Source organism: Centruroides vittatus, unplaced genomic scaffold, assembly GCF_030686945.1.
Source record: "Centruroides vittatus isolate TY-2023 unplaced genomic scaffold, ASM3068694v2 contig_663, whole genome shotgun sequence".
NCBI lineage: Eukaryota > Metazoa > Arthropoda > Arachnida > Scorpiones > Buthidae > Centruroides > Centruroides vittatus.
The window spans coordinates 251,241-270,565 of NW_027122416.1; the positions used below are offsets into that span (position 1 = coordinate 251,241).

Sequence of the window (19,325 nt, forward strand, 5' to 3'; positions counted from 1 at the left end):
TAAATTCATTTGTTAATTTTTATCACTTCAATTTATTATTAATTTTATTATAAAATTGAGATTGGAATGATAAAATGGTATATCGATAGAAAAAGTTGATTTTGTTTATAATTTCCTGGAAATTACATAGCATATAACATAGGAAAAGTCGATCGGACAAAGACCACAAGATTTTTATATTTTTCAGATCGAGGGACCTTAAAACGCTTAAAAACTTCGAAAATTTTGACTATTTATTGTAGATACGGACATTAGTCTGTGGGTATGTGGGTGTGTGTGAAAGAACAACTTTTTCATGCAGTTCAAGCTCACTAAATCCCCTGCCATTCGCCGAATATTTCTGGAATTTGGAAGGGAGATTTGTGTATTAGGGACATGGGTGGTTTTTTCAACCTCCGATGGTCCATAAAACAAAGACAAGTGTTAATGACAAAATGAATATATTACCAAAAGTTAGGTACAAAGATGGTTACTTTTCAACATAATCACCGTGAAGATTAAGGTCTTTGTCATATCTGTGGACAAGGTTTGCAATCCCCTCTTCGTAGAATGTTACCGCCAGTGACTTGAGATGGGCCTTAATGTTGTTGTGAAGATCGTCATTAGTTTTTAACCTCTGCCCTTCTAGCCACTTTTTCAGTTCAGGGAAAAGGTGGAAGTCTTTACACATTAAAAGTGTGCGAAGACTTCCACTTCTTTCCTACATTGAAAAAGTTAAATCTTGGAAATCTTCTTACAGTTAGATAAACTTTTCTACGAACCTCACACCGTGTGTCTTTATCGTGCAGTACGTTGTTCTGCCTATCAGGAAAACATCAAACCAAATGTTTCTACTTACTCGTTTTAACAAAATGAAAAAAAGTTGATTAGTTTCCCAAACCCTGGCCTGTGATAACCGTTCGGCCAGTACCTTGCCTCCAGGGCTCCCTGCCCCTTACTGGCTTCTTTTCGTTCCCCTAGATTAACTCACCGCCCATAAATTCACAATTTTTTGAAATATAATAGCTGAAACTTTACCATATCATAATAGTTCGCGTCAAATAAATGACATTTGTGTAAGAACCGCAACACATTTTGTAATATTTATATATCAGAATGACAGAAATAATCCAAAAAAATTGAACTAACCAAAATTCGACATGGTTTTCCATAAAGTGTATATTTATTTACTGATTATGCTTATTAACGTAAAAATAAATTTTAACTAATACGAAGACGAGTATAATTGTTCCAATTCGTATCTTTTCGTAATTATGGCGAAAAATTGACCTGGAAGGATCTTTGTCAGATGAAATAGAAGGAAGTAGACATGTGCTAGTTTCAACGTGGATCCAATGTCTTCCAACAGTTCTGTTTCTTTACATTATAAAAATGCTTTTATACTATTTCAGTGTGTATATTGTCTACTTGGTCTTGTTTATTAACACCGATTTCCTCCTACATTATGTAATTTAATCAAGTGAAACAAATCCTTTTATAACTTTCTGTTTCAATAAATTCGAATAATCAAATAGAAACCGATTATGTGTGCATGAATTACTTATAAAAATATGTTTTCTTTTGTTATATCTGCACCCAAGCTTTGTCGTTGGCTGGGCCAGAGAAAGACAACCTAATTCGTTTTATATTAAACGTATCATTGGCTAGCTTAATTAGCAACTTGTGACTTACGAGCATCTTTACTTTGTGCCTTGATTATAAATCCAATACTACTCAGACACCTTTATACCTCTGAGAAATTATTAATTTCTCAGAGGTATAAGGTGTCTGAGTAGTATTGGATCCTTTAGAGGTATCCTTTAGAGGTATCCTTTGTTAAATATTTATATTTAACAAAGGATTATAAATCCTTTGTTAAATATAAATGAATAAGAAAACTGCATTTTCTATTGTTTAATGAGTTGTCATTCGCGTTTCGAGAAATATAGAATTAGTAACAATAGTCACTTTGATCTCACATGCAAAACTAAACACCCAAACATGATTATTTTTGCAAATAATTAAATTTAAAAAGATTTTCTTCAATTCTCCTTTATAATATAATTCGGTTTTTATTTTCATCAAATTTTCCTTCTTAAGTAATATAAGCGAAACGAGTTTGTTTTGACGAGAACTACATAAAAATATTTTAAATTTTATCAATTATAACCAGTTTTCAGTATGAAACTTTAAACGTATAAAAGTGTTTTAATTGATAATTATCATTTTATGAAGTTCTAAATTAAATCTTATGTAAAAAGCAAACACGGACTATGCATTTAAACACATTTAATTTTTAATTTCCCGTACAATTATATTATCATTCTTATTTTCTAATCATTATTTTTCGTAGTCCCGTGAAAAATCACTTCGACCTGGGCATACACATTTAATATCTTTGCACCTTCCATATACGGCGCACAAACCTTTATCTTTGCACAACATACACAGAGCATCCACCGTTGAAAAAGTCGCTGAAAAAATGTTTAAAATTTCCATTAAATTGTAAAATTTACGTATATTATATAATTTATTAAATATTTCACGTATCGTTAAACGGAATAACTGATTACTTACCAATCATCACACTAAAGACGAGAAGAACGAAAAGAAATCCAAAGGTCTTCATCTTCAAAAATTCTTCCTTCCTACAAGCGGGAGAAAAATTGATAGTGTTAGATTATGTAAATTAAATGTACGGTTTTCGAAATTTTTAATTTACTAGATATGATTCGGACTTTAGAGAGTAAACAATAATTATTCAAATTTTGGTAATGTTCTGATGTGTTTCAAGATCACTTTGAAGGCACTTTACATGTCATTACAATCTAACTGTATTCATTGCGTTTTTCAAGCTGTGTTGCGTGCAAATTAAATTTAATTAAATAATGTACAGTAGATTAATAGAGAAAAATTAATACTCAAATATTTAGTGCTGAATAAGTTTGGAGGTTAATCAGTAAATAAATTAATTACTTAAACGTACGTTTATTTGAAATATGGGAGTAATTTCATTATCAGAAATAAAAGAGTAATGGTCGATCCATGCAGTAGTACTGTACAGTATACTTTCTGTAAAATTACTTTCATTTCCTGCCTGCAACTACTTGCAACTCGTGTTTCTAACTTGCGTGTTTTTAGCATTTAAATACAATTTATGCGATTGAATATGTGTTGAATGTATGTTCATCGATAGCATTTATACTTAGGCATCATTAGCAAAATTGCAGCCGAAGTTTTCATCTTTAAAACGTGAACGTCGAACGTCGAGCGCCGCTCTCTTGTAATCGCTTACAAGATAGCGGCGCTCGACGTTCGACATTCACGTTTTAGAGATGAATCTTAGACACTTTGAATCTTTGTCCAATCTTAGACATCCAAAGAAGTTCGATGTCTAAATAATCGTAGTTGCATTAAGTAAATAAAAAATTCTATCTGTCCATTTTTTGCCAATTTTTGAGGATTTAGTTACCCCCAACTTTACAATGTCAAACGATGGAATTTTTTATGTTATATATTGCTTCGGTTAAGTTTAAACAATTAAATTCAATTTGTTCTCCCTTCTAATAAATTATATCGTACTTTTTATATAAATTAAATAAAATTCCGTATGACATTCCCAACTTCCAAAATTATGTTTTTTATACGATAAATGCAGTTCGTGTAAAAAATTTTCCAAATTTAACAGATTTTTTATCTCGTGGTGATAAATTATCAAAAATAATAAATTGATTAGCAGTAGGAAAATTCCCTGTTGCTGAGGGAAATACATTTTTACATTAGTAGAATACAATTTATTAATAAATTTAACAGAACAATGGTTGTAATGGCTGTTTTATAATCAATTACATTTTAGTTTTACTTTGATGTATTTAACAATAAGTTAAATTACAATTCACTTTTTATATTAAAATAATAGTAATACATCGGTATATATATAATAAGCATTATTTTTTCCAATTTAATTTAATAAAGAAATGTAATGAATTTATTATGAAAGTCTATCTACCCAAAATTTTTTTTATGTCTTGCTACAAACCCAATTTGTCTACACGAGGTGTTAAATGGAAGATTTTCGTCTCGAATCGTGAAAGCTTCGAAGTCGAAGATAACTCGTATATCACTGTTTAATGTTCTTATGGTCAACAGTAAATAAGTTGAAATGCTTCAAAATCTATCGGCATGGCATTCTGTAATTTTATATAAATAAAAATTAGGATTAATATTATTTTATATTTAATAAGAAAATAACGAAAAGATTTCATACATAAATGTTTTTTTACTGACCATATAGAATGTTCATTAATATACCAAATTGTTAATGTGAAATCTATAAAAATATGATTTTTAAAATTTATATTGTAATTGAATTGAAATGAAACTTATGTTTTTTTTTAAAAAATATATAGTTAATAAAATGAAATAAAAGTAAAAGGTATATTATAAGAATCTAACTCAAATTGTACAGTAGCGATAATAATAATAAAAATTAAATCTTCAAATCGAATTTATACTGTGTGATTAAACCAACTCATAAAAATTTGAATTACAGTAGAGCGTCGATAAGTGGAACCAATTGGGGACTGGGGTCCTTCCAGTTAATGATTTGTTCCAGTTTCCGACTTTGTACGAAAAAATACATTAACCTGTCCGATGTTCAAATTTTTCTCCGTTGCGTGTCGCTTCGTGTTAAATTTTCGTCGATTTTAAGCCTAACGAAAATTTTTATAATAATCATCGAGGCTATCGTATCGTTAAAAATTATTTCTGCATTTTGTACAAACAAAATAAATATATTGAAGAATATAAAAACATGAAAATTATACTTTAGAAGTAAATTTAGTATCAAAAACATTCGATTCAGCACGACACAGTCCGACTGAAAATCGTTCCACTTTCCGGCCATTCCACTTACCGACGTTCCACTTATCGACGCTCTACTGTACTATATGGATTATATTAAAATTCATTTATTTAACCGATAAACTCTGGAAAATGAATCTTTGATTATACTCATTGAATGGTAGTTTCATTTTATTCATAATATGGTATTAATATCGTCAAAATTTATTAAAATGAGTTCGACCTGGTGGGAATGCAGCCACGCTTGTCGACTGCTTGTTTGACATAAGTCTCCGTCCTCTTCCTCGACTCCATGTCCACCCTCTTTGTAATATGCCATCATCGGACTTTATCGAAGGAACTTGGAGTATCACGTTGTCGGATAAAGCTGGGTTATCGGAGCCATCAGCTCCTATCCCATATTCTTCGTAGAGTCGGCGACGCATTTTTTCGCTGAATCCTTTAGCCATTTTTCTACAGATGAAAAGAAGGAATTATAAGTTATTTGAACAGTTTGTAAATAAATTTTATTTTAACAATAAGTTTAATATATCGTGTTTAATTATAAAATTAAATTGTGCTGATTTGCAATAATAATAATAATAATAATAGTAATGGTAATAATAATAATAATTTTTTTTTTACGTAGCAATTTAAATTAATATAACATTAAAATTTTGTTGATTGTAACAAAAAATTACAGCTCTATTTATACTTAAATTCAAAGGATATCGACAGGTTTTTACTACAATAGTTATAGAATGAAGCTGATAAAATTTATAAAGCAAACTTTCAAAAATCGTTTGTGGAATAATATGGTTCATCACAGTCTCATATTTTATAAACTCATCAATATACTTTAAGGTTTTACCACTTTCATAAATTGATGTTAAACTTGTGAATTTGACTTTTTGTGTTAGATTTACTTTTATCTGGAAAAATATCTAAGCCAAACTTTTGGTCTAAGGCAAATTTTTGTTTTTTCAACTCGTGATTTTCTATATTTCTAGGTTTGGCCTCTTTTTTTACCGAAAATTGTAAACAAAGATAATGCCTATATAAAAAAACTATATTATAATACCCTGTATTAATTTTAATAAAAAATTATTTTAATAATTACTACAGGAGAATTTAATGGTGCCAAAATCTATTTTGCGTGTCAACTGTTAAATTTGAAAAAATAATAGATTCATTATAAAAAACGAATCTTGCTGAACTTTTCAGTTTATCTAAAACAGGGATGGGCAACCTTTTTCTACGTAAGGGCCGCAATTCAAAACTTTTGAACTGACGCGGGCCGCACACAAGAGAAAAGAGGGAAGGAACTGTCGGTAAATCACAATTCTTTATTCATATATAATTATAAATTAGCATATGTATACTTAATATAGCTTCTGGCACCGATTTAAACGTAATATATCGGAAATATTTGGTTAAATATTAGTCACCGCTAGTTTTAAATTAGTTTCGATGTGTCTGTTAGCCGGTTTCTTGTTTTAATTTTTACTAAATTCATTGCGATAAAACTTTTCACAAATATAAATTGTAGAAAATAACGTTTGAATTTTTGTTGAATATATCATTAAGCTGGGAAATTGATATATTTATTCATATTTTATGCCACGCGGGCCGCAAAAAATATTACTGCGGGCCGCATGCGGCCCGAAGGCCGCGGGTTGCTCATCGCTGATCTAAAACATATTTCTGCAAGTAAGTGAAGTAATAAATTTTTCCTAACTTTAAGTAAATTATTTGTAATTCAGAAATAAATTATATAGCACCTCGTAAACTCTATCACTTTGCACTCTAAAATTTTCTTATATAATAGATATAAACCATGCAAAAAATAATCGTTAAAACTTACCGTTTTTTTATGTCTAACTATTAAATTTTAAAAAATAATAATAGATTGATTATAAAAATCAGTTTTCCCAAACTCTAGAATATCTTGTTACAAACCTAAACTCCCAGAACTATGTGTTTACAAATACTTTCATTGTGAAGCGCAAATGCCTGAAAATCAATAATCTCACACATTAAATAATAATAATAGTAATAATTCTTACCTTCAAAATTTATTAAAACAGAATTCTATATCACACGAAACTAATTCAGTGATATTTCAAAATAAAAAGTTATAGTAAAATGGTATGTATATATTAAAATAATAAGTAAATCAACTTTAAGAAACCTCTAAAAGACATATTTTAAACATTTACACAGTTGTCTAAATGGTCGTTCATTTCATCAAATTTTACCACCGTCTAAAATTGATTCTTATAGGCCTATATTTTGAGGTTAAACTTGTGAATTCTTTGAAGATTTACAAATATCTAGAGTTAGGTCTAAGTCAAAGGCAAACTTTTAAATAAAAATACTTACTTTCTGAAGACTATGATTTTCTATCAGAGGTTCTTGCAAAAGAAGTTCTCGGCGAGGTATTGAACCAGTCTCTGGTACGCAGTATTTATACCATCTCTTAACACAAAAACAGTGGAAAAAGGATATTTCAAAATTAGCAATTTTTATTATTTTCTGTAAAATGTTTGGTTGGAAAATCAAGAATATGTTATACGAGGGCACCGAATCAAACGATATTTTGTCATTTGCTTGCATTCGCTCTATAAATGATAGTTAGTATACAGTTTACAGTATCTTATAACAATTTTATACTTGTACAGGCAACGTGTTATAAATAGTATTTTTGTTTACTTCTAGTTTAAAAATTTCTACGCAACTGTCAGGTGCAAAAAACAGAAATATAAGGAAACGAAAATCAGAAGAATGCCAGTCAATGTGGCAACAATTTATTACATTGCTAAGTACAAAAACACTAGAGAACAGAGGACGTGCGGAAGAAATCAAATCTTCTACTGTTTCACAAGCTAATCAGGCTAATGATACAACACTACATTTGACATTTACTCCTTCAATGAACGACAATTCTCAGAGAAGCAAAAACAAGGAGCCACTACAAGAAGACTGCTGCTTCACAAGATAATAATTCAATATTGCACAGTCTCACAAATTGATAATACCGTACAAAATATATGCTCTAGTCTACAGAAGAAATTGTGCAAACGTAAAACGATCCCCAGTTCCTGGCATGCTGTTACAAATAAATTAATATGTTCCTTTGTCACACATGGTCCGGATAAAGGCAACAACATTTACTTTATTACGTTAAAAGAAGACAATTCTGGGCAAAAATTTACAAAAGACTGGTTTTATGTTAAACAAAATTAATGGAGATATTGTTAGAAGAAAATGGATTTTATATTCCATTAATCAGAATGCAGTATTTTGCTTGTGACATTATAAAATGTAGTGTACGTGACTGTAGAAAGAATATTTTGTTTCGTTTCTGACATTTAACTGTAAAACTTTGCAATTTTTATTATCGCTGAGATAATAAGATAACATCGATTTTTCCAGGAAAAGTAATAAATGAAGCTACGTCGACTAATCTTAATATCTCGTGAACTTACAAACAATTCAATTTTTCATTTTACTTCTTTTTCCGTTCATAAATGTAAAAAATCTTGCCACGCGAGTTGCGTAACTTTTCCGGCTGTTATGAGTTTTTATTAAAAATATATATTGCTTTTTTATCGTGAAACAAAACAAAAATGTGTGGCGAAATCAGTTATCAGATTTTGTTATAAGAATTTTTATAGTTTTAATTACTATAAAATGACAAAAATCTTAATTTTGAGGGTAGGGGAGAATTTTATAAATGAGTGTAAATGTTAATAATGAAAAAAATTTTTAGTAAGTCTTACCCTTCTCGAAATATATACCCTTCTACCTTTTCACCATATTGACTATTAATTACGAAAATTTAATAGCATCAATGGTCCTCAGATAAAAGCTATTATACCAAATTTATTTTCTTAATCTTTTCCTTATCCTGCAATATTAAGCGAAATCGACGCCAACACACGCAGACACGAACAAAGATAATTACATACCGACAGAATTTTTGTTTTTTTTTACTTTCTTTGTATTCAAGACGTCTAAAAACGTGTAGATTTGCAAAAAATCCTCTGAGGATCAAATTTGACACGATTCCCATACTTTCTCTTGTTATGTGTAATAGCAGCAAGGAAGTAAAACGAGGAACGTAAAAAACGCAATAATCTTCTTGAAAGAAAATTATTCTTTATAAATTAATGCGGGTTTCATAATAAACATACAATATATTTTAAATTTACTTTTAAATAATTTTATCTTTATTCATAATATGACGACGGCCGCAGCAAGTGGACGTGCACCGCAGGATGGATCCATCTTCAAGGTGGCATCAAAAGACATTCGTATTCAAGTGTCCAGTTTGAATTACGAAATGACAAAACACTGAAGAGATGCAGCATTAGAAAATATACAGAAAAGATAAAAGCTACGGAAGTGATGTTCATCAGTTATATTCCAGTCAATACCCTTTCTGAGATCAAAAGAAGAAGTACAGTAGTGAACCGAAAATCGGAATCAATTGGGGACTGGGGTTGTTCAGATTAGTGATTTGTTCCGATTACCGATTATGTATGAAAAAATATATTAACCTGTCCGATGTTCAAATTTTTCTCCGTTGCGTGTCGCTTCGTGTTGAATTTTCGTCGATTTTAAGCCTAACGAAAATTTTTATAATAATAATCGAGGCTATCGTATCGTTAAAAATTATTTTTGCATTTTGTACAAACAAAATAAATATATTGAAGAATATAAAAACATGAAAATTATACTTTAGAAGTAAATTTAGTATCAAAAACGTTCGATTCAGCACGACACAGTCCGACTGAAAATCGTGCCGATTACCGGCGATTCTGATTACCGGAATGCCGATTTACGAGTCTCTACTGTAATTATTAAAATTAAGGATAATTTACTGAATCGAACGGATTTGATCGAAATGATCTAAATGAACAAATTAATAGAGAGGTTGCGGCCGAAGTTTAAACGTTAAACTTGTACGGCAAGCAGAAGTACACAGTTGGCGTTTGAAGTCGAAGTAAAACACGTTGCTGCACTGACTCGTGACTACCGTTGAAAAATGGTAGAAACGTTTAACAACGACGAATGTTCCCAGCAAAGGTAAATAAACAAATTAAACTATTTTAAAGTATTTGTAGAATTAAAAAAGACACAGTCGCTCCGAAAAAATCTTCTAGACGATCACTATTTATTTTTGATTAGTGGTTAAATTAAAATTAATTAAAAATTAAACGAATCAAAAATAAATGGTGATCGTCTACAAGATTTTTTCCTAGCGACTGTCTTTTTTAATTTTACAAAAAATTTTAACATCCGGTGGAACTCCAAAAAAAAATTTAAAGTATTTATAGGATGATTAATAACACTAAATAATTATTTTTAATTAGCGTCGTGTCTCCTACCGTACGATCGGACGATAGGACTACCTCATACTTTTATTCAGGGAAGTAAGGGCTTACGTAAATCCGAAAGCAGCTCGGGAAATAATTCTTAGAAAATTTACAAACGTATTACGCTGTTGATGGTAGAAGATGCTGTGGAAAAACAAACCTACTACTACAGAATTTTGATAAGCTATTATGAACAAAAATATATGTAAATTCTATAGGCACTTCAAATCACTTCCAAAAAATAAAAATAAAATGAAAAATTAAATAATTTCTGGATTAAAATCGTTTGTTTCTTCACAGTATTATTCATAAAGCGCTTAAATAATCGTTATTTTAATAAAATACATCATAATTTTAACCCTAAACACAAAAAATGAAGATTAAGCGGAACTTTTAGTAGCCAAGTTAGACATAGCGAACGCCATTGTCAACCTTCTAGACTTTGCCAGACGGTGGCGCTCGACGTCTGACGTTTACGTTTTGGCCTGAAAAGGTCGGCCGCAACTTCTCTATTAACAAAAAAAAAAAAAACAATCGAGGTTGTGTCTGTATGTTTTTACAATAGAAATAAAAGTGAAACAAACGCTTAGAAAAGAGAAGTATCCGCTTGACCGAAAATGTTAAATTCGAACAAAAAGCACAAATTTTTTGGATCAAAGGATTAGATATTTTTACAGATAATCTTTTCGAATGTTTTCTGTATTCGTCTTCGAGAATCTTTGATATTTCAATAATTTTATAATTATAATAGCTTATAAGCTTCCACAATCCAGTGAAATATATACTGGGCACTACACAAAACTCATAATTTTTTTAAAATTTTGAATACAAGAAAGGAGTTGGAATATATTTTCGATATCTATGTTTATATAAAATATGTCGTGCTGATTAAACGTTTTCTTCTGTCACGCCATTACTCCAAACAGACAGAAGAATTAAACAAATGCATATGTTTGGCATATATACGATTAAACTGAATGAAAGAAAAAAGAATTTTTATTATATAAGATCGATGTACAGAAAAGTATGGCTACATCAGTAGTACAGGTTCGATACACGTTTGGGTATATTTTAGAAGAATACATCAGTAATTCTACATAATTTCAGTTTAGTGTGTTAGTTTTTGATTTAAAAAAAATCAATAGATTGTAGGCGCAGAAATCATAATATTAAATTATCTCCGAAAAACTAGAATGATTAAAAAGTCAGGATGTAAAGGAATCCAAAAAGCAATCCAGATTTTGCAAGTAAAATACAATAATATTTCCTGCAAAACAGATAACATTGTGTTAGAAACTGTATAATTTAGAAATGGAAGAACGTAAAACATACTTACATTAATACTAATTTTCTGCTTCGAGCGATGGTCGAGTCATCTTCCTTCAAAACAAATCTTCTGATGCCCAGAAAGTAATCTTCCATGTAACGATCCCAATTGAGTTTTGAGATGTCAAAGTCGAAACTCTGAAATATGATTTCTATTATTTTGCATATTGTATAAGTATTACAATATGCAAAATAACGGAGTTACAATATGCAAAATTACGGAGTTACAATTTACACTAGCAAATAGTGTATTTTGTTGCTTTCATTCTTTATGTTCATCTTTTCTTCTGTTATTAGAATGTCCGATGTAAATAAATGAAAGAAAATCGTCATTCTGTAAATGCATAATGGCGTTTTGATTCGAAATGCTTTAAAATGTGGATACTTTCATGTAAACTTTATGTATTTTCAAACATAAATCTAAAAAACGCAGCTAATAATCGATTTTATCGTCATCAGAAAGACAGTAATACAATAAATTAAAAATAACAGCAAAATGTTGTATTAAGACAAGTGTTTTATTTGAAAAAGTATTCGGCTAATGTTGAGACATGAACATAAATTATAAGAAGTATTTTAAGTAAAGAGCAATATTTGATAATGGGCATTTTTTAATGAGTAGGAGCAGTTTTCTCTTATCGACTTTATTTTGAGAAATTTATTTTCTTAACGTTTTACAATAACTTTTGAATCTTTTGATAAGAAAGATTCAAAAGGGTTCGTGTTAGCATTGAAAATCGGTTCACCTCTAGGCGAATCGATGTAATTTGTTTTAAACGTTATTCATACAAACGTATTTCTGTGCATGCCCTGACATCAAATACTCTTTTTCCTCCAACAGACCTGCTTCAGCACTGAGTTCTATATCAATTTTCCTAGTTTAATATTTACAATCTAGTGAATGAATAAAAAATTAAAAAAAGAAAACGAGATATAAAATGAAACGAATAAAATCCAAAAATGATAGTATATATCTTTTAAAAGTTTTATATTTATTTTGTTTTGGACAGCTTGAAGTATTCCCGGAATTGGAAGTGTGAAATATGCTACATCAAAGTGCCCGATCGAAAATACCGAGTCACCGGAGAACAACGTACACATATAATGAATACTCTCAATGTGTTACTTCTCAATATATGCGTACAAATTGTGTTATATGTTACTCAAACTCTTCCTTCCATGCAAACATGTCTGAGTTACAAATTTTTGTTTTTTGCTCCACGTTTATTCACCGATCAAAACTGAATTCTTACCAGCTTTTGTATGGACTACAACTCTCCAATCGATAGATTTGGTGTTGGATGTGCGATTTTAAAGATATTTTTAAAGACCTTTAAAATGCCTTTCAGGTTAGAATGCCTTCGAATTCGGCACATATTATTACATATATTTCCGTTCTTTATTTTAGCCTGCTATCAACCGTAGAGACATTACTTATATTCCGACTTTAGGGACACTCTGTATATGTAACTGTATCAATTATATTACCATATTTAATATCTCATTAGACGATGGTACTTCGCGTAACACAATATTTCCCTAACTCCAAAGTTCTTTATCGCTGACACTATCATTTTTAGATAATCAATTGTACTTGTCATAAGATACTGCCTACGTTAAATGAAATTAATATTACCTGTTTATCTTGCTCCAACATCCTCTCTAGCAATTGCTGCACATTTCTGGCATTAAACTTCCAATCTCTGGTACAAAAATATTCCATTCTGCTTATTTTTTTATGAACTTTATTGTAGATGTTCATCATCCTAAATTGCGAACTATGTGAATATTTTTTAATATTCCATACAATATGTAAGCACATTTCAAAGAACATACTTTGGTTTCCTGCCAACAGCAACTTGAAATACATCGGCTAGCATTGCAGGAAGTAAATGATGCATCGCAATGCATAATCGATTCCGATAATAATTCTTCTTGGGTATTTTTGATGGATATAAAAAGGTGTTTTCTGAGGGATATTTCCAATAATGCGTATTTAAACATTTGTAAAACTGGCTCCAAGTGAAAGGATTTATGGATCCTGAAGTGCAATTGTAAACTGGAATTTCGTCTTCACTGAAAGAGGACAGTAATTTTTTTCTAAAATATGTCTAGAGATTATTTTAAAATATTTATAAAAAATTAAAATTAGAAAATTCGTAATATCAATCTGGGTTTTTAAAAAAAAAAGAATTATATTCTTTTGTTGACTGTTTTTTCTTCATAAAAATCTATGGATTAATTTGGCAAGTCTCAAATATTATCCAGTTTCATTTAAGAGAACGGCTGAAGGTGCCAATATAGTTCATGTGTCAATTTTATTTCTTTCCCTGCAGATGATGCTGCTACAGCGAGATTTCAGAAAGGCGCAATGATTCGGGAATGGTGCAGTGGAAACTATAGATTTAAGTGTGAGGGACAAATATGTCAGAGACTAGCGCGCCAACAAGCGAATTCTTTTTACATTGATAGAACAACTCCTTGCTCGTCCCATACTATGAATTGCTGTTGTTTTGCCAATTACACGTTAATTAAAAGGCAATCTGCGCTACTTTTTGACACTAATATCAATAAATTTAAACATTTATGCTATTTACGTAAATCATAAAATAAAATTAAGAATCATTTTATTTTTAAACTAAACTTACTTGTTAGAAAAATTAACGCTTGCATTTTTTAATTATAAAAAAAGAGTGTTTTAAATATATTAGATTCGTCGATATTGACTGTGTTTTGGTATACTCCACGATAGTCCAAAATGTATTTCAACATCTAATTCTTTCCTTTTTGCTGATTGATAGATTTTTCGACAAACCTACCAACCTACTTAATTTACCTACCTACTAATTCTATAATTTTCAGCAAATATTCCATGCTATTAATTAAACATTCGTAGGAAATTAAAGAATTTAATTTTCAAAATTCTAAACCGTGAGGCAATCAAAGAATTCTGTAGAAAATACAATAAAAAATTTTGAATGCAAAATGTTCGTTTGTATTGAAAGGATTTTCTCTAAAATTTTATCGCCTAGAAAAAGCCTTACAATTTCAACTTCATCTGCTGGTGGCAGATCCACTCAAGTTACAGGTAGACTGAGCTATACTTTTTCTAATATAGCTCAAGAATGATGTTTAAATGGAGATGTTTAAATTATTTTCCTTGTGCAGTGAGTACTTAAAATGAGAAAATCTGCAATGATGATGCCTTTCTTAGTTTATTGAAATTTTCATTAAACCTTACCTTCGATGAGGCGTTATTGACTTTCTCCAAGCAGCAGCCAACATCAAATTAACCACTGCATCCGATGGAACGAAATCAAAAATTTTCGCTTGGTCACACAACATGCTTCGAAGTATTCCTTTCAATCCCTGAAAGTAGTATCGAACACTGTATTCGAGTATCCGATATTATTTGTGTCACATGGTAGTGAATGGGTTATATTTTAAGAAACAAAACATGCTTACCGCAATATTTATCTTTATTAGCAAGTAAAATATGTTGTTAAAAAAGAATAATAATTTAATTCCACTTGTAAAGAGGCTAACGAAAAGTAAAGATTAAAGGTAACTGATAAGTGTCCACTTAATAAAATTTAAGTAAATGGTAACTGGTAAACTTCTAACTCTAATTCTTGATTCATAAATGTAAACGTGGTCTTCAATGCATCAGTGTGATTAAACAGAGTTAAATTAGAAAGAGCGAACATTAATAAGAATTAAAAGAACGTAGAATTACAATATTTCACTAATATACCTATTGTATATTAGTATATGGCATTCTTTTGTTAAAAGTTTCTATGAAGGATATATCTGTTTACCCGGATAAATGTTCGATATCCGAGTCAAAAATAGCTATATGACGTACAGAACTACAACCTACGATAGTTTAATCCTTCCTTCATTCCCAGAACTATTTACATATGTCACTGTGAAAGACCAAAATTAGAGAATGTGGACACACACGACAACCCATTGGTGAAATACCAAATATTTGGTGATATAATTAACGTTAAGTTATGTTAGTATAGGTTTAGGTTTGTTTTAGGTTAGGTTAGGTAAAAAATGTACTTCAGACAAGCAGCTGCAACTAATTTAAGAAATGGAAGGGAATATATAGCCTTCTCTTCTATTCTCGAATTTCCTTCCCTTCCATTCTCCTGTGAATGTCAACATTCACAAGAGAATGTTGACATTCACAAGATTTCGGTCTTTCGTGGTCAGTCAAATTCGTGGTCAGTCAGCGGATTTCGGTCAGTAACATATACACTTACAAGTGCTGCTACGTAATCTGCTCCACTATTGCCATCGTTCCATCCCTAAATAAAGAAATTTGGACTGATTACACACAAACATTTAATGTATTCTGACGTAGAATATAAATACTCACGCAAGAAGGTTCCTTCCAAGTACTACCCACAATAGAAGGTCTTACAATTACTATAGGCAAATCTCTACAAAAGTCATTTAAATACTTTTCTGTTATGGCCTTTGTTAAAGTATAGGTGTTGGGGCGATTTTCCAAAAGATTTTCTTCTGTTATCTCTACCGATGCATTATTTTCTACTCTGCAATTAGAAAAATATCAATACAACGAAGGTAGTAAAAAACTTTAAAAAATAATGCACTTAAAATGTCATAATGTAATACTTTGCAATGTTCTTAAATTCCTCGTAACTTCTGGCCATTGTATAGATTTTTTCATCCACTTCCTTTCTGTTGCAAAAAGAATAAGCAGTGGATGTGTGCACGAATGCCTGCAATTATGATATTTAATTTATTCAATAATCAGAAAGAAGTATAGCTGTTATGATATAATTGTATAAACTCGTGAGAGATTGTACTGAATATTGTATTTTTCAAAATGCTATATTGTCTAGTTAAATGATTATGATAATTCCGTAGTTCGCTGTACAAAGCAAATTTTATTTCAACAAGTAAATTGAATAGATGGATCTGTACTTGCAAAAATCTTTAACAAATCTGTAAAGAATAAAATTAATTAGCAAATTGTTAGATTACTGTGACTTTTTTAAATTTTTTCTTAACAATAAGTGGAATAAGTATTGAGAATAATGTTTTTTTTTTTCCTAACGATATATCCTTTTCAAAATCATTTTTAATTAGTAAAATTTCTGGTCGACATCGGCAAACATTACGAAGATATAAAAAAGTATTTGGTGTTATTGTGCGAAAAACCCAGATCCTACGAAGTATTTGGGCTGATTCGATTTAAGAGTGAAAATAGAACTATAAATACGTCTTTATGTAATACGAAAAATTCCTGTGCTAAATTCAATACGGTGCACATTAAGAACTTAGCTGCAATAAAATTAGTACCAAATATTTACCACTAAATTTTTTATTTGACGACAAACTTCTACCACATTTTTTGTCGTTTCCACGTTATTGATGAATGAATCTCTACAAAATAAATGAAAATAAATAGGCATGTTACAAAATAATATGCTTAATTAGAATAAAACTTACCGAAAACTTTCATCGATTTTAACTGAAGCGGCTAAGTGAAACACCACCGAAACATTTTTCATTAAATTCATACGGGAAGAAGAAATTCCAAAGTTCTCTCGAGTGAGGTCCCCTTCGATGCATTGAACTTTGTTAGAAATATCCGGATTTTTCATTAAAACATTTTCGAAAATCTTTTATAAATATAATAAATATATCAGAAATTGAATAACAAATTTGATTATATAAGATAACGTATAATTAATTACTGAAAATAAAACAATGCCGATTACCGTTAAGCATCCTGATTCCTGAGGCTGAAAACACTATCACATAAGGTGGGAGTGTCTATCATATTATTGCAGGCACAAATGCAAGTGGCGACATGTTTCTGGTTACGCATCTTAGCATGACTAAACAAATGTTATCGATGATAGCGGCAACGTTATTTCTGGAGCCTGCAGATCTCTGGAATTAACCCTTATACATTTATGTCGCCTCAAATGGAGAAATGGGATAACAACAAATAGAGAAATCCTGGAGGAAATCTCTCTATTCAATGTATGATACAAAAGATTTCGTTTCAGTGTCTCTCTGGAAGGAAAACCAGCTGTACTTATGAGAGATAGACTTGTTCAGGTGGTTAGTAATGGATAGAAGTTCATGCACTGCTGTATTATGACGTTGCTTAACCAATAGGAAACTATAACATTTAATCTTGAAAATTCGATTTTACGCGAATTATCTTGGTTGACTTATAGAATTTGATTACATGTTTTATTTGTAATTATGTCACTGATGGTCAGATGTAACGATATAAACTCACCCAGCTCACTTTTCATCTAACTTCTTTTCCGCCCCTGTAACACTATTCTAATAATCGCTATCTCTGGTATTGTGATGAAACGACCATTCTTTCGATGGTTATGATGGCGTAACGGTTTATTTATACATTCAATTGCAACCTTTAGAGACCGAATGTGAAATTGGAAAAAACAAGGGTACTCAACACGTAATTATAGTTAAAATAAGTGAAGATGGTACTTGTCATTATGGGGTAACAATCATAATGCAATACTGGACATGGGCATGCCAGGAATTCGCTCACTTTGTTGACTGAGCTGGCGCTACAAATATTCATTACATTACAAATACAAGTACCGGTACATTGATCGATTGTTGCTTAATATGCTCCAATTTATCCATTCTCTCGTTTGTTCTGTAGAAAAAGCAAGTATAAATAAGTCGTAACTTGTGTCTACAGTTGGCAAAAAATCTTTGTACAAAGGAAGTATGACGCGTCCTTCCGATTATTTCAGTGAAAATCGTATTTCTTCCGGGTAAAATTTAATAAATGTTAACTGTTCGTTTTAATTTTTGATAAAACTGTAACTCTTACAGAAGGTATGAGTAAAATATGTGATATTTCAAGCTACCAAACTATAGTTTACGTTTCACGAAATAATGTATTTCATAAGACTTACATTTTAACTTACTTTAGAACGAAACAGTTCCGTTTTCCTCTCCTTCGCTGGCATTCCTCTCTTGTTTCTGATTAAAACGTAAATCATTTTGTTATTGCAGGACCTTAGCAATTTCTCTAAAAGCACCTTCAAATATTACAAAGATAAAGCAGAAATAAGTAATATTTGAAATATCTGTCATTAAAATATGACCTAGATATGCTTGCCTTTCCCAAAGCTCCCGTTACTCCTGTTACAAATATCTCACGACATTCGTAAAATTTCGACATGGACATTCTTCTCTGCAATACTGTCGAATATTCTGTTAAATGAATCAATGTGAAAAAGATAAAACAAAAAGATTTTCACAAACAGTGACAATCGCATCGCTTCTCGATTTTAAAACAATGATGTTATCCAGTCGGGCAAACTGGCCCTCTGCGTCGAAGGATGGCTTCCTAAGACTTGAATGAGAAACGGGATTCCGTGAAGATCCCCTGTAAGTTGTTTTTCCTGTCACCAGCCTAGTTATAGCTTTAGGCACGCTAATATTCGTTCGCGAGGAATTTCGAGTGGGAGGGTCACGAGAAAGTGGAAAGGCCGTTTGCTCGGATTCGAGTCAAGAATGAGATCATATTAAAACATTAACAAGACTTTAATAAAATTTAAAAGAATTGAATACGGAAATTAAAAGATCTCTGATTTCTTATAACTACTTTAATCACGAGAGAGAGAGCTTACATACACGTTAAATTATACTATCTCGACTTATGTAATAGACGTAGTCGTGGTGTTCTATGAGGAGCTCGGGAGGTAGATGATGTGGACCGACAGAATCAATCTTCTATGTGTTCAGTATACATTATGG

At 30.8% G+C, this 19,325-nt stretch overlaps 1 protein-coding gene across 1 annotated transcript; it reads right to left on the minus strand.

Moving 5' to 3' along the window:
- Nucleotides 1-11,182: 11,182 nt before the first annotated feature.
- Nucleotides 11,183-18,628, minus strand: LOC136980076 (putative fatty acyl-CoA reductase CG5065). Its single transcript, XM_067276118.1, has 11 exons — nucleotides 18,491-18,628; nucleotides 17,016-17,188; nucleotides 16,877-16,949; nucleotides 16,176-16,282; nucleotides 15,916-16,093; nucleotides 15,800-15,844; nucleotides 14,770-14,897; nucleotides 13,365-13,604; nucleotides 13,165-13,294; nucleotides 11,539-11,666; nucleotides 11,183-11,469 (listed from the first exon to the last, which is right to left on the minus strand). Exons 1-11 carry the CDS (start codon nucleotides 18,563-18,565, stop codon nucleotides 11,400-11,402), a joined length of 1,347 nt encoding a protein of 448 aa, XP_067132219.1. The 5' UTR covers nucleotides 18,566-18,628; the 3' UTR covers nucleotides 11,183-11,399.
- Between the last annotated feature and the right edge of the window lie 697 nt (nucleotides 18,629-19,325).